The 20,802-nt window shown below is 41.8% G+C and overlaps 2 protein-coding genes across 4 annotated transcripts in view; one reads left to right on the top strand and one right to left on the bottom strand.

Annotated features, from left to right (window-relative positions):
• The window catches only part of KIFAP3 (kinesin associated protein 3), a 60,919-nt gene extending 46,540 nt beyond the window's left edge, over window positions 1-14,379 (bottom strand). Inside the window, exons 1-10 of one of the 2 annotated variants that reach the window (XM_072343136.1) lie at window positions 14,224-14,379; window positions 10,431-10,562; window positions 9,852-10,006; window positions 9,185-9,240; window positions 8,556-8,697; window positions 7,939-8,038; window positions 6,899-7,023; window positions 6,376-6,474; window positions 5,501-5,679; window positions 3,244-3,406 (exon numbers count right to left, since the gene is read on the bottom strand). In XM_072343136.1, the coding sequence (XP_072199237.1) occupies window positions 3,244-3,406; window positions 5,501-5,679; window positions 6,376-6,474; window positions 6,899-7,023; window positions 7,939-8,038; window positions 8,556-8,697; window positions 9,185-9,240; window positions 9,852-10,006; window positions 10,431-10,562; window positions 14,224-14,255 (1,183 nt within the window). In that variant the 5' untranslated portion in view covers window positions 14,256-14,379. The remainder of the gene's footprint in view (window positions 1-3,243; window positions 3,407-5,500; window positions 5,680-6,375; window positions 6,475-6,898; window positions 7,024-7,938; window positions 8,039-8,555; window positions 8,698-9,184; window positions 9,241-9,851; window positions 10,007-10,430; window positions 10,563-14,223) is intronic. The other variant, XM_072343135.1, reaches the window with a different exon arrangement.
• A 5-nt stretch (window positions 14,380-14,384) lies between these two features.
• The window catches only part of NTMT2 (N-terminal Xaa-Pro-Lys N-methyltransferase 2), a 31,750-nt gene continuing 25,332 nt past the window's right edge, over window positions 14,385-20,802 (top strand). Inside the window, exon 1 of one of the 2 annotated variants that reach the window (XM_072343139.1) lies at window positions 14,385-14,645. Coding sequence is in view for 1 of the 2 variants with exons in the window: in XM_072343137.1 (XP_072199238.1) it covers window positions 14,391-14,645 (255 nt within the window). In the remaining variant the exon portion in view is untranslated. The remainder of the gene's footprint in view (window positions 14,646-20,802) is intronic. The other variant, XM_072343137.1, reaches the window with a different exon arrangement.

Below are 20,802 nucleotides of genomic sequence, written 5' to 3'. Positions count from 1 at the left end.
GAGCAAATTCACTAACCATCAAACTCCTCTATATTTGGAGCAAGTCATTATTACACTCCCTCTGCATTACGCCATGCAAAGCAAAACAAGAGCAAAGCAAACTTCCACACAATATCTTATGATGTACAACTTTGGCCTCTCATTCCAAGGTGATGATTAGAGGGCACTGAATCTGGGTTTTACACGTCCCAGGCAAGCAAGTATTTTAAACCACTTGGTGGATTCACAGATTCTCACTTAAATCCACTGAAACTTTATTGCTGGCAGATAAAGCACAAACATGGAGAATGCCTAAAAATAAGATCACTCTGTAAGTATAATTTCTAAGTATTTAAGCAAGGCCATCAGTACAAAACAGTTCTCACTGGTGACTAGCAATTACAAGGTTTCATCCAAGAACTGAAGGCAACAAAATCTCTTCCCACATTTCAAGTAGTTTGTGCATGGAAAAACTTGAACATGCAGGACTATAACCCCATAGGCCTCCACTGCTCTGCTCCAGCTCCAGATTGGCAAATCTGAAGCCGAGTTTCCCTCAACTGTACCCAGCCCTTTGAGAGTCACAATATAACAAAGATCAGCTGTAGTTGATTAACTTGGGTGCCTGAAGGGAACAAGAGGAGTCTTGTCACATACAATACATGAGACTTGTGAAGAGAAGCCACGAAAACTAGCAAGTGGTGTTGACTGGCAAAGCTACATGGGGAAGCAGGCATTGGCACTATTAAAAAGAAAAGGCTAATTAAATGGAAACCAAGGCTAAGCAGAATATCTCATGTCCTTTCTTTCAACAGCAGCCTCAACATGCTTGAGCAAAAGGCAAGAAGATGGCCCTTCTCCAATATATCCATGCCACACTTGGTCCATTCCTTTGCTAGCTTGAAGTCACCCTGTCCCCTCTGCTTCTAGTTTCAAGCTACATTTAGAGCCCTCCTGCTCCCAAGCCATCCAGAGTCCCTTAGGAAACCTGCATGTCATCCAGGACCCTACATGTTCAAAGAAAGCAATCTCAGTGCTCAAACTGCTGCCTTACAGATCTCATTCTTTCCTTCCTTACAATCTCAACTCCCCCCTTAAGCACCTACTACACTTAATTTATACTCATCTCAAACACAGAGCGAAAGACTGAAAGGCACAGCATGCACAAATGTTAAGTTTCAGTAGGCTGAGTCAACAAACCTGACCTCTTGGCATTAGGAGCTGTATGGTAACTTGTCAACAGCTGCTGAGATTTGTCAGCACTTTAAGGTGACCTGCAAATGTAAGCTGAGGGGTACTGACTTGAGTAATGTGTTTAATGCCCAAGCAACCTGTATAAAAGGGGGTATCTAGCCCATGATTATTATTAAGGTTGCAGGCTTCCTTGAGCTAGGATACACAAAGCAGTGTAATGGATCATGGATCACTCTATCAAGAAAAGTCTTATGAATCACATAGCTGACTTAAAAAAAAATTAGGCAGGAAAATTATGACTTTGTTTTCTAATCGGCACACCACAAAACAAGCATCAAACAAGTCTACAGGAGGGAAATAGGTTTAACAATACATGCTTCCAAGCACAAAAACAGGGCTACAAGCTTCCAATGCAAAGGAAGAAGAACCGTTCAAGGAGTCAAGCGCAGACAGTGAAGCTTGTAGAAGCATTAGCAGAACTTGCCATAGATTGCCTTAACAGGCACTTTGGGAACTGACTGTGATGTTAGCAGCCAGTTCTTCTGAGATAATCAGCCTTTCTTACACGTCTATATTCAAGCCCAAGAGAATGACATTTGAGAAACTCTCCACATTAAAATCAGAGACTAGAAAGTAGATATCTAACTGATGAGTTTAGTCTGACTCCAATATTAACTAAGAAATTTCTGTAAGCAGGGATTTCAGTGGTTTGCGTTGTGCCACTGTTGAGGTGAATTGTACCTAGAAGCCATAGCCCAAGATGAACCTGTCTACCTAACAAGACCCCATCAAATACACTTCCTGACCAGTTCCCACTTCTTGGGCACCTTTACTGTTAAAAAGCACGATCTCAAGAACATCTCAAGAACAGTAAAAATGCAAAAAAGATGGATTCTAAACTCCATTTTTCTTATTTTCCTAGCTCAGGCCAGAGAAGGATATTAAATGCAAACATGGTTGTGGGACAGAAAGTATTAAAAAAAACTGAGGAGCTTCAGGATATGTCAGATAGCCATCACAATAATCACTAACGCCAATCTCAAAGCATTAATTTTCTAAGTTTTCACGATGAGCACTAAAAAGAATAAGGCCATGCTGAGGTTTACTGTAGAACTGAGAAAGCAAATAATCTTAAACAACTTCACAAAGGTAGAGGAGAAAGCTCACTACTGCATTCCACTCCATCTGTCACATTCAGATCCACCAGCTGCATTGGCTTGAGGATAGCCCAAATCCAACAAATCACAGAAAACTCACTGCTTTGAGTCAGTGTTTCATGCATATAAGGCTTCACGAGATCCTCAGCTCCCACTCAGAAATAAACACTCAGCAATCCTTACAGCCAAATATTGTGTATCTACTAGAGCAGTTTCTAGCTAGCATCAGCCAAATGAATACACAGGAAGTATTGAAGCCTCCTTCTCAAGAACTCCACTGCAAAACAAGAATCAAGTTAGACAACCCCCTGTTTCTCCCACACTCTTCATAGTATCTGTAGCTTTCTTCTATAGTGAAAGAAGTAAAACTTGTTTGTTGTCAGGTTCTCACGTGATCTTAACACATTAGAGACCGTCAAGCAGCAAAGTCTAAAAATAAAGTCACTGCTGTCCACAGCTGATGGTGAGAAAGCTGTGAAATTCCCAACCTCTACATGGACTGCTACGGTAACATGGAGCAGCACGTGCAGCTAGCTTCATAAAAAACATAGCTGGTATCTTCAGCAAGTAAGGTCCCTGAAATTGCAGGCTATTTCTCAAGGTGCTCCCCTAAGACTACAAGCATTGACCATGTGTCAGCACAAATGATTTTCACTTCAATAGCACAGCTATTTTTAAAAGACTCATTCAACAGTTTAAGAGAACCCAGCAGTAAAACTACTATGAGCTGCATTATTTTAGACTTCCATTTAAACCTGCATCTCAAAAGACTATCTAAACAATAAAAGTGGGAGCGATGAAGAAATCCCTTGGCAAAGAGAAGACTGATCCAGCAACTTTTTGTCATGCCATAGCATGATGTTGACAGCTTTGCTGCTGCCTGCTGAAATGTCCACACTGGAATAAAACATACCTAGGAGGGCAGTGAGTTTGGGCAGCAGACCAACTTGCACCATTTTATTTCTCAGGCTTGTGTCAAAGGAGAGATTCAGCAAGAGTCGGAGGGTGATGTTCAGTAGGTCTTCATGTTCACAAGGTACCATTTTCACAAGTTTTTCAACAATATCCATTTCTACCTGTATACAAAGAAAAATAAAAATCCATAATCCATCCAAACACAGCATTATTTTCAGTGTAAAAGCCCTCTGAATGCTATATATTCACAGGCAGGCATGCACACGTGCAGGTGAGATTTCTACACTTAACAGTAACTGTTGATGCATTTTCATCTGAAGCAGGTTCTCTTATGTCTTCATGGTTAAAGCCATGGAAAAAAAAATTGAAGCATTTCAGACACCTTAGAAATACACCTCACAAGTGGAATTCTGTAAGAATATGATCTAACTGGAGAAGGGGGGGGTGGTAAACCCATTTAAATGGGAAGAATCCTAGAGCAACTGATATTGAAGTAAGGGAGATGCCCAACCAAGAAAAACAATCTGCATTCAAAATGAATCTGAGATCTTTAATTGTGAATTTAACATGAAGCCCTAGACAGAAGTTAATTTGAAAGTGATACATGTGAGAGAAAGAATTGGAATCCAGGAGCTAAGAAGTGTTATCCGCTCCAGAGATCCTGTCCACTGCACCAGTCAGAAAGGACATCTGAGCACTGAATGGCAAGACTTCACAAAGCTGTTTCTTTTTATTGTTTTTAAACACCATCTATCTGCTTCTGGTTGACATAATCTTTTGACAGCATTCATTCTCTCCTAGAATCTCTCTTGGCCAGAAGGAGGAACATAAACTTTTGCAGGGATGTAATTAGCAATCCAGTTATAAATACACAGAGGATTCATTCTAAGAAAAGAAACTACAGCTCTCCTCACATGGCAAAGTGCAACAATCAAACAACTGGATCCTTTCGATCAGAAACCATCAGATACCATGAACTCCTACTTCACTGCTTTGAATTTAATACTGCACTTGGACACCAAATGAAGGAACGTGCTATAAATAAGGGGATTATTTAGCTTTACTTAGAGTCAGACACTGCACAATTGCCTTTGCTTGTTTTGCCTTCAGTATTTGTCTATTACAGACCAACGAAAGTATTAGAATGTCTCCTTTGTAGCTACTCTTCCTTAATAATACTCAAGGGGAAAAAAGCATGCATCTTTTATCAGAAGGACACTCATACATTAAAAAAAACCCTTAAAAAGATTAGCATGCTATATTTCAAACACTCTGCAATTAAATAAACCCAACAATTTTGTTTCATTTGTCTTTCTGCTGAATCAAATGGAATGTTCAAAGCACACCAGCAATAAGCAGGGCTGCAATCCTTATTTTCCTAATAAAGTCCCTCAGGGCACCAGACAGCTATAAAATAAAAGATAGATCACCTGATAAATAGTCTACGTTTCTCTATCTCATTTTTGTTAAGAAATAGGATAGTTCTATATAAATATAGGAGATGCATGCTGTCGACAGCATTTAGTGCTTAGGCAAGAGTATAATAGAGTTCCAGCAACAAAGATGCAATTAATTTGCTATCACACAGATCTTTTCATCTGACACTAATCTCAGATTACCTCTTGGATAAGAAAAATTTATCATTTTTATTTCAACAACTGTATAAAAGCACAGACACAAAGGCAGGCATCTACTGAAATCCACTGGGAATTCAGTAAACCAGATACTTGCCTAAAGCTTATGGAAGCTTTCTTCAGGAAGTGAAAAATCCTACAACTTTGGAAGTTTCAGACTTCGGAAGTTAAACAGCCCTCCTTCAAATTCTTGTGAGGTACTGGCAGCATAAAGAAACAGTTCTGAGGTGCCCTTGAAGGCCAAAGCAGTCTAGCAAACTGTAAAAAGATAACTCTCCTTCTAAGACAATCCTTGGGATCAATATCTGATCATACAAGACTAATTCAGGGGAAGGATCAGGGACATCTCCCAAGAGCACAGGTATGAGAAACTCTGGAATGATAACTTAAAAATGTGGATAACTTAAAAATGTGGAATTCCGTGTATTTAGTTTCACTCTGTTTGGAATGAAAGTGCAGCAGATTTTTTTTTTGTAGCACAATGCAGCTTAATATTTTGTTTCCTCTCTTACTCATAATGAAACAGGATAACCAGGGCTAATTAGGGCAGCAACAGAGATTTCCCTTCCTTCCAGCCATACAGAGTTTTCCAACATTGCAGTGGAGTGTTGTGAGCCTTACCATATCATTTTTGTTCTCCATGAAAATGCTAAGTTTCTTCAAGAAAGACACAACCAGGATAAGCAGCTCAAAATTATCACGGTCCAGGGCTTTCACTAACATGTGGACAATGTTCTTGTTCCTCATCTTCAGCTCAGTGCGAGTATCCTCCGCAAGATTCAGGAGCAGGTAAAGTGCAACTAACAAATTCAATACAAATCATACCAACAGGTCAGAGACAATGGAATTACATGAGTCTCTACATACACATTAGGTATTTAAGACAAGACTTTTAGAAGCATTCCACTCCCTTTCCAATGGATTTTAAACAAAACTGACCATAGATGCTTTTTATTCTTATTTAGAAAGCAAAACTATCTTTTTTTAAACAGTAAATTTATAAAAATTAAAATAATAAAATTTATGACCACTAGAAGATCTTTAGTTTTGTTTTTCCTTTTAATAACAGTGGAAGTAACTAAAAAGCCTTCCCAGGATAGCTTTGCTACTCAAGTCCATCTCAGTCTGACGTTAAGTATATTTGAATTCAGAAACTGAGAGAGGGTGAGAGCTATTCAACATGATTCAGACACAGGCCAACTTAGAAATAAACAGACAAATAGGTTCATTAAAATGTGGGGGAAAAAAGTTACCACCAGTAAAAGCAGCAAAAAAGTTGAACACTTTCTGTTTTCTTCAAGACTGACAGATCACTGCAGCATTTTTAACATCCTGTCACACATGCTGATTAAGTACTAGTTTTCTCTCTGTTCTTTTGTCAAGCTCTTCCACATTCATCTACACATTCAGTATGTTTAAGCTGTCATGGCTATAAAAATCATTCCAGAAAACCCTCTACCCACATTAAGCAATAATTTGCTGTTTGGTTTCTATACCTCTGAGTAGCTGCTCCTGCTTGACAACCAGCCCTTGGTATTTCTTGTAAGTTTTCTCATAGTCCTTCTTCAAGGTTTGATTTTCAGGATCTTCATCAAGTAAACTGCAGAAGTTAAGGAGCTCAGACAGAAGTTACATGGTCTCCATGACCACTGTCCTCAGAGAGATTATTCCATCAGTGGAAAGACATTATCTCACCAACAACTCACTGTCAACTGCAGCGCCTTTCCCACCCGCCTTCCCTTTTCCTGGATATATTCTATACTCAGTACACAGCAAAAACATTCCCAGGACATACTGCTCATATAATAATACACTTGTGGTGTTTAATAACTTTAGAATGATTTCTCCCATAGCCCAAACTTCTCACTTTCAGATTTTTCCGTATCTACGATTATTGTTGCAAATCCAATATTTTTTTACTGCTTCCACAGTAATTGCTGTATGCTAATCAAGTGTAACTCAACAACAGCTACAACAAGGCAAGAACCATCAAGCTGCCTCAGCCCATCCAAAGGATATCAGCTTTCTTCTTTTTAGCGAGTTCTTCCTGCCAAAGCTCATGTCTCTTCAGCTCATGGTCTATGATATTCATACACAGAGCTCCAATTTTGTAGTGTGTGATTATGCCATGAAATTGAGAAAAGCTACATTGAAGAAAGAAGGGAAAAAAGTAAATGCAAATAACCTTAAAAGTGTTCTGATGCCTAGGATAGCAAGATTCCAATGCTACACCACCTGATTATCATTAAAAACATAGTTACTTTCTGCAATATTATAGTGTTTCTTTTGTGATAATTACTTCAGAACAATGATCCAAAACATGGATAATTATTCCAAGTTTTCAAAAGCACAGGAAAACATTTTGCACAGTCAAGCTGACACAGCAAAACAGTTCAGAGGAAACAGTGAATATAGCAGTAAATGCTTCAAGATATGAACTTAAGATGTAAAAATCAAAATACAGGTCCTATATTTTTGATTTGAAATTATGGTCCCAAAGAGAAATTCTTTCTTCTTATGGGATGAAAACCCAAGACATCTCCACATTGTTCCAAGTCAGAATAATAAAGCATTCTAATTGCCATGCGTACAGGAGAACGTTTTCCAGTTAACTCCACTTCTCATGCTAAAGAGCTACAGAGAATCCTCCACTCATGAGAACTATAACAGAGGCCTAAAATCAAGTTGCATTGCAAACCATACCCAGGGTATGCTGAAATGCTGGCATATCCCAATAAGAAAAAGCACTCACTTTGGTTTTTAATACCATTTTTTCCCTGTGAGACATGCTGAAGGAAACAGAAGATTGTAGCACAGCATCTTACCTACAGGTCAAAAGCCTTACTTGCTTCTTCCCATCTCTACTACACAGTACCTTACCAAGGGGATTCCTTCTGTGCCTCAACTTTGTCATTTAACAAGTGTGCTATTAACTCAGTAATATTATGCCCCTGTTTCAGTAATGTTTTGTAGTTTAGTGCAAAGAACAAATGAAAAGCAACTAAGCAGAGAAAAGAAAAAGTTCCTTATGTTGCTATACACAGAGACCCTGGACTTACCTTGAGAAGCAGAAGAAAATATATATTATATTAGTAGCAAGTTCCACACTTTGTTTCCAGTCCTCTCGCAGCACTCTAGCCAGCGCACCCAGGGCAGTTTCTAAAGCAGAACAAGAGTTAGATGGGCACCGGCACCTCATATCCCTCCTTTTGTCTTGAAAGACAAAGTCTGAATGCACTTCATTCTGCACGTCTTGTTTGTTTAGACAGAAGCTTTTCAGAGCTATCTCACTTTATCACATAATACTGCTCAAAAAATTCTGCTTTCAAACCATCCACTGTCTTGATCTTCAGGGTACAACTCTTTTTTATCTGCAATACCAATGCCAACTTAATAAGATGTGAAAGAAAACAAACAGCTGAAATTGAACCTGGAGGATTTCTGGGACACAACATAGGCTGCCCGTCGGTGGACAACTATAGCAAGATCTAACTTGACAGCCAGTTTATAATGAACTGAGAAGCACAGCCTTGCATATTATTGAGGGCAAGCATAACATTTAACTATAGCATAATGCAGACCACAGAAAATCTCAAATGAAAGACAAAGTGCTTTTTCATCAAGAAAGTGCCACAAAAGCAGCATAATATTAAGAGAAGTTTCAAACCCTTGTTACCATTAATGAGCAGTTCTTCCAGGTTATCGGGATTCCGAGCCAGCTGCAAGATGAGGGCAGAGCCGCGCACCTTGTCGGGAATGTCCTCATACAGTAATTCAATGTACTCATCCATGTCATTGATATTGGCAACTTCATCAATCTGAAAACAGACATAAGCAACAGTTTCACAGATGAAGAGATGTCAGCTTAACACAACTGATCACAGTGTTTCTCAGTCACAAGATGAAAGAAAGCAGAGCTTCGAGTTAAGTTAATTGGAAAGGATAAAACACTCAAAAACAATCCCACACCAGAATCAGGGCCAACGAGCACCAGGAAATCTGAGAAGATTTAATTACAAAAAACAAAAGGATGCTCAGACATGACTCCCGGCATCCTGTCCTATGTTACAGGCCTCTCATGCTGTCCTGCTGTGTGCTACAGATGAGCAGGAAGTATGAAAGTCACATATTTTACCCTTTATGGAGATGATTTTGTTTTTTCCTATTGTACAATATATCTAAACCAAGTTCTTTGTCTAAAAAGCTGTCTCCCACAGCTGACCCAACACTTGCCTCAGCTGATTAATCAGAGGTTCAGACTCTGATTACCAATTTCCCATACACTCATCTAACACCAATATTTACCTCCATGCCTTCAAATGGCGGTGGATCTTTTGGCTTACTGGATTTCTCTTTCTTTTCTATAATTAAAAGACACAGTTGTGGTTAACTTACAGATATTCATAGACAAAAACACATTTATTGTACCAGAATGCATACTGTGGGAAAGAAGCTCAAAGTCCTCTTGCATTCAGCTGACCTGTTAGACTAACACAGCTACTGTGTGTCATGTTTCTGAAGCTAACCAGAGCAGGGGCAGCAAGAAGAACCCTCAGCCTGACTCCTTAGTCTAAACAACCAGTTACAGTCCAGTAACTGGGAAGATAGCAAGTTATAAGCTTTAGTGCAAGTCAAAAGCAAAAAAGTCACTTCCACAGTAAGACATCTTAATCACTTTGAATCTGCATGCACACTGTAGCATGGCTGCTCTGCGACAGGCCAAGACACATATATTTTGATAGTTAAAATGACAAGTTTTAGCTTCCACCCACCCCTATCCCCCTCCAGACATTACTTCATGATTGTCATCTTTTTTTCCCCAGTGTGGTTTAACTACACATCTCCCCCATTTTCAACTCAGGAGCTTGTACACCAAGCAAGTTAGGACCTCAGCTAAAGAAAACCTCACACAGCAGTTTTTCTAACACTGGAGGACCCCAGCCTCAAGCTCCCCTGCTCTTGTACTACTTACCTTTCCCTGCTGACGCATCTCTGCGATTCTGTAGATAGTATAACAGCTGTTCCACTTCTGCAAGTTTGGAGGGGTGAATGAGCTTGCATTCTTCAACCACCTTTCGAGCCAGGGAAGCAATGTCTGTGTTCGCATTGAGACTCTTTAGCCGAATGCTGCAACAGAGTTAGAAAGGTCTCTTCTCATATTTTAGATCCTTGTATCTTGAGTCTTTTGACTTTACACACAGCTAAGAGCTACACAAGGAAGTTTTTTCCACAGTGCCTGCAAATGCAGTGTCAGGAGTATCTCACAGTTCTGACAGACCTACAACAAAACTCCCACAAGCAACGATCGATAAGAAATCTCTGTGGATTCTGTGGAACGATAGGATGAAGCAAAAATGAATTCCAACAAACTGCAAATGCAAGTTATGCCAATTCATCTGAAACAGATGAACACGTCCGGTACCCTACAAAACAGTTCAAGGATTCTTTTCATCTATTACTTTTCTTACACGCGCACACACACGGACAGTCACATCTGCTCAAGTTTTCAAAAATAACTCATGACAGAGATGAAAAGAAACCTAGACCTTACATTTTCTGACACTCTTTGCGCTCCCCCAGCATAGGGTCTCCTGTCTCCCCCAGAATTGTTGCTTCCACTTCATAGTGAACAATGAGGGCTTTCTCCGATGGATGCACATCTATGTTGCCTCCTTTTACCTTTCTGAAGAGAAAAAACAAATTACTGATGAATTGAAAGGCTCAAATACCATGCAAGAACATAGATCATTAACAACAACCTGTTTCCAGTTCTATCTCCTCACTCCAAGCACTGTCCTCCTTCCACACCACATTTCTCCATTTCAGACAGCTTATTCTTAAGTATTGCCTCTATTATGTACAGCAACACACAAGTCATTGGCTGTTCTTGGTTGAAAGAAAACTAATCTTTGAGACACACAGCTCTCTTATGGAATTACAACAAAGATACACTTCATGAAGGTGAATTTCCCAAATGATTCCTTAATTAGTACAGCAGAATCTTCTGCTAATTGATCTCGTGGTACAAGTACTGCCACTTACACATGAGACTTTTTGCTCTAAGACTAACGTAGCAGGCTTATCTAAACCCTGACAGTTCAAACTATTTGTAATTCACTCGTGGTAGACTTTTAGCCTCAAATTCACTATACTCTCCTGAAACATAAACCCATTCACTACCATTCCTCACCTCACAGTGTTTGTTGCCAGGTATAGGGGAACACCAGACCAACAGCTGCCATCCACAGGTATAAGTCAAGCATGTCTCCCTGCTTTATTACAGCCACTGGTATTTAGTATTTAGGTATTAGTATTCTCCAAGAAAGAACTGAGGGTTTGTCACAGACAGAAGTGTCTGACTTGCAGTAACACCACGGCCATGTTGAGCTCTGAAGGCCATGTCCTCAAGTGACAACAAAACCACATCCATAGAATACATTTAACACATCTGTCTTCAGTGGTAAAGCTGACACTTATCTTTTCTTCCTTAGTACTGCCAGAAGACTATGTACAGCTATATCACTAACCAAGCTGCTAAAAGAGTGCAGGTGAAAAAGCCACTTGTACCATGATTGGTTGTGATGTTTTTGCTGTTATGTTTTTTGATATAACTTATTTTTTTATATTTACAGATGACTTCACAAGCACCGTAAGTGAGGTGACAGCTAGTGGTGGCACAGGGTCAATTAGATAAAGGAATATTTGCTATGCCTCTCACAGAGCTAAATGCATTAGTAAATCTGAATGTAGCCTTCAGTGAAACCATTCAATAGAAGAAGCTTGGAAAGCATACTTTCTTTCATTCAGCAGTTATGGTGTCTGCTTTTCCTCCCGCAGAGATGGAACTGCAATAAGTACCCGCTTCTTGAGATACACACAGCCACCCAAATAACCCTGCAAAGGACCACTGTGAGAAGGAAAACACAGTTCAACCACAAGCTTTACAAGGACTTAAAACTACAGGGCAAACAAATAGAGCTCACTGCTATAAAACAACATCCTCCTTGAGGAGACTGGAAGATCAAAATATCTTTTGAAGATATTTGTGCTTTCCTTCAACAGTATTTTGGAGCAAATGCTCCATATCAGGCTGTTCTCATATAGAAGCCTCAGGAGGTTCAGTCTTCTGAAGCAAAAAAGCTTGTGGGAATCTATTACAAAAAAAAAAATCAACACCCTATCTTTACTTCTAGATGTATTTCCCCCATATTTACACATACCAGAAGATCCTAACCACAAATGCTCCTCCTGACAGTCAAACCCCTATTAAGCGTTGCTAGGTCACTTACAGACATAAAGAAAAGGTTGGGTGGTGGATAAGCAGGCCTGAAGGAGCAGTGCATGCAAGAACTAATCTGAACTAACAACTTCTCACTGCAAAAAGAGTTTGATCTTCCCACGTTTTCCCTGCTCCCAGCAGTCATTTTGTTTCAACACAAGCAAACCCCTTCACAGCCACTTCCAGCAAGTCAACAGCAAACTCGTAATGTTTTGGACAGCAGCAGATTTTTCACGAGTTACTGAATTAAAGTGCTATGTAAAAAGGGAATAACAATTTCTAGCTACGAGCAGGGATAAAAATGAAGGCAGGAGATCTCTTTTTGGCAGCAGTAAGCCACTGATGAGCTTAGTTACCAGCAGAATCTCAGCCTAAGACTGCTTAAACAGTTTTAACATTTCCTGTTGTTGTTTTTTACCCTTCCTTAGGAGGGACAGATGGGTAAGCTAAAGAACATACAGCTGCAGGGATTTTGTCCTCTCATCCTGATAACCACCCTCACTGAGCCACTTCCTGGCCATGTGATTCACAAATCAATTCACATTCAATCTCTTCCTCTGAAATGCATCACACAGACACTAAACTTGCACACTGTTTGGAGACCGCTGTATTCAGAGAGCCAGCACCACAAAAAGAATATTGATGTAAAGGCCCCGTCTTCCATCCCTAATGAACAAACATATGCTTTATTGATTTTTCTATCCATCATGAGCTTGCAAGCACCTAATAACTTCACCAACCATCTGAGCACACAGATGTTCTGTTAGAAGCAGAGTGTCTGTGCACATCGGCCTGTCCTCCCCTTCACTGCCTGCTCTGTCAACCAGAATCCTACTCTATTCAAGTTCTGAAAGGAGGAAGGCCTTTTCTACAAAGGCAGTGCCAGCTGAGCTCACACAGCCAAAGCTGGTGCGAGAATACCCTTTATGGACCGACTCCTTGAGGGGGAAAAAGCAAAATTAAACTACGCTAATTAAAAGTGGCACAAACCACACAGGTGGATAAGGCTGAAAATACAGTAACAAATCCCAGCATGCCTGACACGGTGGGAGGGGGACTACGCAAACAGGATGACAAAGGGAAACAGACGAGAGAAACGCTGGACTTGCACACAAGCCTTGTCATGTTAAACAGCACAGCAGCTGTTTCTTGGTTCGTGTTCCCTAAAACAATAGAACGATGCTTATTACAGCGATTAACTGCAAAAGAAGATTTCTGCAAGGTCATATAAGGTGGCACAAAAGCTAGAAATGGGCACAGCTATGAAATCACCTTACAGGCAGCCCGTCCATTTGTACCTGTTCCCCCCATTCCCAATTAAGAGTCTCAGTATGTGACATACCAGGGTAAAAAACCAAAACCCAGACAGCCTAACAGCAAGATCTGCAAATGCTGCTGAATAGCACAGAACAGAAAGGGAAAAAAGGACAAGGCACTCCATCAAATTCCAGATGAGCTGGATAACATCACCCACACAGTGGAAGAAAGCAACACTGTTCACGAATCAAGCCTAAGGGAGGCCTTGGTGCTGTGACATCTGAGGGACTGTCAGCCAGTGCTTCTGCTCTACAGCAACGTTGATCCTACAGTTCCTTAACTGGACCTTATACTGCAGTCTGACTGGCCTGACCGCCACACAGATAATCCCTTAGGATCACTTTATCCACCTGCTACCTTTCTCAGCCATTCCATTCACACCCAGCTTTCATTCAGCCCTCACCATCCACTACCTCAGCGCTCCATCCCACACAGACACCCCAAAATGCCACCAGTTACCCCCAAATCGGGGCACTCCTCCAAACCTCCCTCCCCCGGTTACCACCAGCACGCCACCCACCCCATTCACCCCCAGCAAAACCTGCCTGGGTGCGTGTGGGGGGTCCCACAGCTGCCCTACAACCACCACTCGACCCCCTTCCTACCCACGTACAAAGCGACCTCCCCCACCATCTCCACAGCTTCAGCCTCACCACAGCTCCCCCACCCCCACATCTCCCCCCCCCCCCCACCGCAGATCGCTGCCTCCACCCGCTCCCCGAGCTCTCCAGCCGGTTGCCCCGATTACCTCTTGAGGTACCGGGCGTCCTCGCCCTGCATGGCGGCAGGGACGGCTCGGGCAGGGCGCGGCCCCGCAGCGGTGCTGTTACCAGGGTGAACGCCAGCCCCGCCCCGCGGCCCCTCAGTGCGCAGGCGCCGCCGCCGCCACTGCCCGCAAAGGGCGGGTGAGCGCGCATGCGCAGTGCTGCAGCCCAGCTGCGTGTGGCGAGGCAGCCCCTGAGGCGTGAGGCCGCCCGCTCATCCCTTATTTGCTCTTTTAAAGTAGAAACGCGTTCTTGTGTCGCTGAGAACACCCACCTTTATGCAAAAAAGCATCATTCAGATTATTTTTTCCCTTCAAAATACGGCTGGGTGCCCTTAACCAGAACACACAAGCACCGTGCCGCCAAGCAGCTCTTTCTGTGGGAGCAACACCCGCCATTTGCCGCGGTAACTTTTATTTCTTCCTATTTGTTCTCTCGGTTTAAGCCAAGCGATCATAGCGGTAAAGCGGGCTGATGCTCAGCCTCATTGTGAAGTTGTTTCCGTGGTCTGTGATGAGCTCTGTGTGGCCTTTGGTGTATCATAGATGTATAGTTTAAATGCCTTGGGGTTGCTTGAAAATTTCATTGAATTCCAGCATCATCGTGCAAAAAAATCAGCAAAATTGCTTTCCTATAGAAAATGTATTAAAATACATGAGGTTTTTCCCCCATTAAAAAGCCCGCCCTGAGGTTTGTGATCTCTCCTTCAAAGATTGCATCTGCCTCTTAGATAGAAGAATGTGTGTGTTTCAAGGGGAAAAAAAACAAACAAATAGTGAATTTGGGGTCATCGTCTCACATCCCCTAAAAATGAACTGTGTAAATCTCAATAATGCCTTTTATTAGCTGAAATAAATGATAGAAATCTAAAGGATGACTTTCGGGGTAAGTAATTATGCTGTGCCACCAATGGGGGACAAAGATGATGTTGGTCTCCCATAGGAAGCGGTTGATGCATGGAGGTAATAAACATTGGGCTGTAAGCTTGCATTCAAAGTGGGATGAGGAAAAGCAAAGCCTGATGTGCCATGGGAATATCTGGTGCAGCTTTTCTTGGTGAAATGGATTTTGGGACACGGATCAAGAGGATTCTGGAATGCCCCTTTGGTCAGCAGTGACAAGCTCATTTAAACCAGTGGGGAGAATTAGCAATAGGTTTTCATTTGGTTTGGGATGTTAAAAAAAATACGCTTAAACATGTGAAAAAAGGCCTCTTCATAGAAGAGCAATTTTTACTTTTAACTAGACACTATAGAGCAAAGTTCCATCTCTTGCCTTATTCAAATCAGATTGCTCAATCCCATGAAAGCGACCTCGTTTGATGGCCTTGTACTCTTGTTCACTGGGCTGAGTGATTGTATTGAGTTGATGGTAGAGTGACCTCTGCCACCTCGTGCCCCAGTGCTCCTCAGCAGGAGAGTCACACTCCGTGGTTTCACCCCTGCACAAGCCTGCAAAGCAGGAATACAGTCCCCACGTTCAGCCAGAGTTGGTGATGTGGAAAGCAGGCGCTGAAAGTCTACAAGATAGTTAATGCGAGTTGCTACCACTTAAGTCACATCCTAAGCAAGGCTAATCTAAAAAGCATTGGAATTCATAAGATTCACCACAACTGTGCTAATTACCGTTTTTCCCCCTAAAAGGTCAACACTTTAAGAGAGAATTTTGCTGCGAGGCACGCACAGCTGAACAATAGATTGTGTGTTTTCAGTATGTTCTCTATATTTAGAACTTTGGTATCTGATTTCTGCTTGTTTTCTGATGCACAACCTGAAACGCCATCCTTGTCCAAAGAGCCAGTTACGTGCTTTCAGTTTTTGTCACTTTAATTGCACTAAGGAAAACAGCTTAAACATAAAACAGCATACAATAGCAGATTGTTTCTCTCAGTATCATCTCGTGGGCCACTGTGACAGTGTTGCAGATTTCTTACATAAAATCCCGCTTCCATTAACATCAATGAGAATTTTACCATTGACCCCAATGGGGACAGAATTATACCTCTTAACATTTATTAGATGCAGCGGGCAGAAAGCAGGCTCATGGCTATAAAGGCCATGGCATTTTATGGTTCTGACTCTGCAACCACTCAAGCACATGCTTAATTTTGCCACAGTAATAAAGTTAAAGTGCCAGCTTAAGAGTTTGCAAGGAGGAGTCTCCTTTACTCTTGAACAAGCCTGCATTTGGTCATAAACCAGGAATTCCTCCCCTTCCTCATCTCCCCCTCCTTAAGGAATTGGTTTTTGATATGATCGTCAAATTCTTTGCTCCCTAAAATGCTATTATTTTCAGGTTTTGTCAAAAAGGAAGAGTAAGGAATGGGTACCTTAGCAGAAATGCTGTCAGTTTACTTGAAGCAAGCTACTCATTCAAATACTTTCAAAAGGGAAAAGTTCAGCTTCCAGTAATTTACTATGGATTTCAGACCATGACTTTTGTCTTTAAAATAAAGCAACAATTTTACAGAACACTCTATAAGAAAATCTTTTCCATTATCTTTTCAATCAAAGCAATTAGATACACAGGGATCTCCAGCAAAAAAACCTCCACTGGGGCCAACCCAGGGTAACTCAGGTGTATGCAGTGTACCTGAGTGACCAGAAGGGCTGGAGCCAGGATTCACCTCTTCCCAGACCTCAGTTAAAGGTTGGCAGTGGAGGTGAGGATTTCTTGCTGGAGATCCCTGTGTATCTGAGGCTTTATAAAAGTAAGTGGATTCTTTTTTTGGTTTCTGTGTTTATAACTGCTGGTTTGGGGCTTGTTTACTTTTGCTTCAGCCTTGGACTTGTCTATTCTGCTGTTTTTGCTGTGCATTCTGTTGTATTACAGTATTAAAGAGGTACAGAGGATGACTTCGTGTTTTTACGAGGATGAAGTAAACTGCTCTGAGCTGATGTTGGCAGACAGTGACCAAGGTGTTTTTTCCCAAGAGCTTCCTAGAATGCCTCTGACTGGGGTAATTATGGTTTGCTGGCAGCCTGAGCTCTGCAGTCTTGTGTGTCCTGGTGCTGCCCTTAGCAGTTCAGTATAGAAGCAGGCAAAGAGCTTGCTGGCTGGGAGAGTGTATGAGGAGCCTGGAAGAGAGCTTATCAGCAGGAAAGAATGGTGATTATGTTCAAAACAAGTTGTATGGGGGGCAGCAGAAGGCAGGAGAGGAAGAAGGGAACACGAGGTCAAGAATATTTGTTCATCATCCCAGCTGTAGTTTCCCAGAGTCTTGAAAGCACTGGAGGGAGGGAGGATCAGGCCCTGGTCTGGACAGCCACAGTTAAGAAAATATAGGAGCCAAGGAGTTTAGCTCTGGTAATGACTATTTCTCTTGAGCTTCTGGGTTATAATAATGGAACTTTTACAGTGCTATTGAGCTGTGTGTTGAAAAAACAATCTTTCAGCTTTCAAGTAATTTACTTACCATCTGCGAGCTGTTTAGGCAATTTGCTTGTCTAGCTTTTTAGCTTTCACCATTTAATTCTGCTATATGTGCCTTTTCTTTATTACACCTCCTACATGTGCATCTGTACAGGCAAAGAGTAGTGCATGGGTGTGTAACTCAGATCTTCCAATGCATAGAAAACACAATCCTCACCAATGTGCTTTGAGGGCAGGAAGGGATAATGCTGGCTTGCTGTAACCCATGCATGGACTGTAGTCATTTTGCTGCAGTGACCCACAAGCTGTTCTTCCCAGCAAGGGATTTTAGACAGACACCAAGTGCAAAATGCAAAGAGCTTTGTCCAATGAAACACCAACTTTGGCATTTGTACAGCTGCCTGGGTTTCATTTTGTGCTTTATGTACCACACTCAGTTTGCTGTCGCATTTCAGATTTCGAAGTTAACGTATGAAGTTGTCCTTAGATCACCTAGCTCAGGGTAAGCATTCTATCTCATATGATTTGTAAGACTTCCCTGGAACCCAAGGGTGTATCAGTTGTCATGGCAAGGCACTGTGAGTTGAGTTAATTAATAGCATTCCAACATGTCCCAGCCTTTATTGGCTAATACTGAAGAATCCCAGAAGAAGGAAAGCACTGTAATTTTGCCAGATCCATCCTGCATTTCCTATAGTTTGGTTCTTGAATTAGTTTCGTATATATAATATTGTCTCGATGCCAGTGCTTATAGTCTCTTAAATTAGGAGCATTCCCATGAAGGGGATTACAGGATTAAAAATATTACTCATAAAGAACACATTGATCCTCACTGGGAGGAGGATAGACTTAGAAACATCGCATTACTGATGTCACTAAATAAAATTAATTTAGGAAATAACAGTGCATTTTTGAAGCAAAAGTAGGGATGTGTTAGATTTACAAACTGCAAGAGCTTCCCTTCCCAGTAAGCTCGTTCTTCATTTATCATTTTACAATAAGAAAACCCCTTGCACTTAAAGTTAGTCTCATACAGATGTCACTTGCTAGCCTTCTTGCTAATCCAGAGGAAATATTATCCTAGTGGTCCCTGAGGACCAATGTCTAGGTGTTGGATACATGATAAACTTACTTGAAGTGTTCTTGGTGAGATATAGTACTCTGGAGACAGCTGTGGATTTAATTTTTCAAGCTTTAGTACAACCTAACCCTTTAAAAGTAAGATTTAAGTTTCCCTTGTCAGATCACTTAAGAGTTTCTTCTTTTATTTTAGTCTTTTTGTTTTTTTCTCTCCTCTGCTACTTGCCCAGACTTCTAATCCCCAGCCTCTGGAGGAAAACATTAACCATCTCAAGCTTTTCATGTTGTGATTGTTTTTCAGTTCCAAAGGACAGCACACGCTCGTTTGGTTTTTGAGCAGTTTTAGTCTGCCAGCTCAGATAGAAAGTGTTCGTGCAAAGGAGAGAATTTCTGGTCTTCCCCTGTTTGGTTTCTATTTTCTATGCTGGACAAAGGTGGTGGTTGCAAATTTTTGAAGCACACCTCTGTGCAGGAGCTGTGTTTCACAAGGTGTGTGTTAATAGCCCCCACAGTTCATAGTATTTATGCTGTCGAGGAGTAGGGCTCAGTCTAGGTTTTTTTTTATTACCCCTTTATATGTATCACTTAGTCATCCAGAAACTGAGTTTAGTGTTCCTAGGTGTGCACAAGATATAACTGCATAGTTCCTGCTATTGTGAAATCACACCCAACTCAGAGATAGTTTAAGAACGAAGGCCATTCAAGCAGCAGTGCTGCAGATGCACTGCAGTGCTGGGTTCAGTATACTCATGATACTTCTGCTGCTGTAGTAAAAATGCTGCTTACAGCTGCTGCTGCTCTCTAATCTCTAGTTCTGTGTGTCTGTGCTCCCTGATTTCTGCCAGACATACCTTAGGAACTGAAGATGGAAGAGATGGTCAGATTTGTTCCCTGCTGTCAACGTTTTCTTTTCCCTTTCAGCTTGTCTTCCTTTGGCTTTCTCAGGAAATGAATTTTATCCTGTCTTTCCTATCCCTGCATTCATCAGGTCTCTTCTTCCTCCTGCTAATAACTTCTTGGCATACTGGCCAAGTGCAGTCACCACTGAAAGATGTGTGTAGAGGCTGAAGGTTAATTGAGTTTCTCGAGGTTTGTGCATTCTGGCTGCCAGGTAGATGGGAGTGACCCATGATAGGGACTTCACTGAGGGAGAGTGAAGCAGAGTTCAGTTGTTTGGCAGCAGTAAGAGGTCAGTCGCTCTTTGCATAATAGCTAGACAGCACAAATGAATGGACTGGCCAGGCTGTCCCAGAGCAGCTCCAGGATGGCTGCAGCACAGGCAGTTTCATGTCCAGGATGTATCTTTCAGAATGGATGGCCAGTGGGAGCCACTATGGGGGTTAGTTCTGGTAGAAGCAATGAGACACAGACATCACGTGGCTCTACAGCTTGTAGAAGAACACATTTTCCAGTCCAGCTTTAACAAGGATGTTCACCACCACTGCTGTGAAACATGCTGCTCTACCAGATCACGGAAATGCCAGTCTAATGTTTATGATCCTAGCCAACAGCAGAGTGGGGTCCACAAAGCTCCAGATCTGAAAGCCTGGGCCTTTATGCTTCTGTAATAAGCCATGTCCATCACTAGCAAATAGCAAAAAATTAAATGATCTCTCTGAAGCATGGCCTGGCCATATCACTTACTTCTGAGCATCTATTGTTATCCATTATACCCTTACCCTTTGGAGTTCCTGTATTTTCATGCTGTTCACACAGGGCTGTGTCTCCCTGTGGCATCACCATCCTTATGTCACATCACGGCACTGTAATGTGTTGTGTGCTCTGGTATTCCCACAACAGGAGCCTTTGTGCCTGGGCTTCTAAGAGTTTAGGGAAGTGCTTGGTCTGGCCGTGAGGAAGCAGCATGTAGATGCTAAGGTCAGACACCATATTTCTCAGCTAAGGGGTTTAGGCTGCTTTTCCTAGGCATTGCTGCCATTTGTTGTTAGGGCTGAGATAACCAGGCAGGCTGCTTTTTGGTCTGAGCAGATGGGTCAGTCTTATGCCTTAGGTAGGAAGGATCCAACTGAGAGGAAGTGGGAGAGGCTTTTTTTTCTGGCAGCGCTGTGTGCAGAAGGAGCTTTGATGGGGTGGTGGGACTTGAAATAAAG

The sequence above is a fragment of the Excalfactoria chinensis genome, chromosome 8 (genome assembly GCF_039878825.1).
Source record: "Excalfactoria chinensis isolate bCotChi1 chromosome 8, bCotChi1.hap2, whole genome shotgun sequence".
NCBI lineage: Eukaryota > Metazoa > Chordata > Aves > Galliformes > Phasianidae > Excalfactoria > Excalfactoria chinensis.
This window is presented reverse-complemented; position numbering and strand designations above follow the sequence as displayed.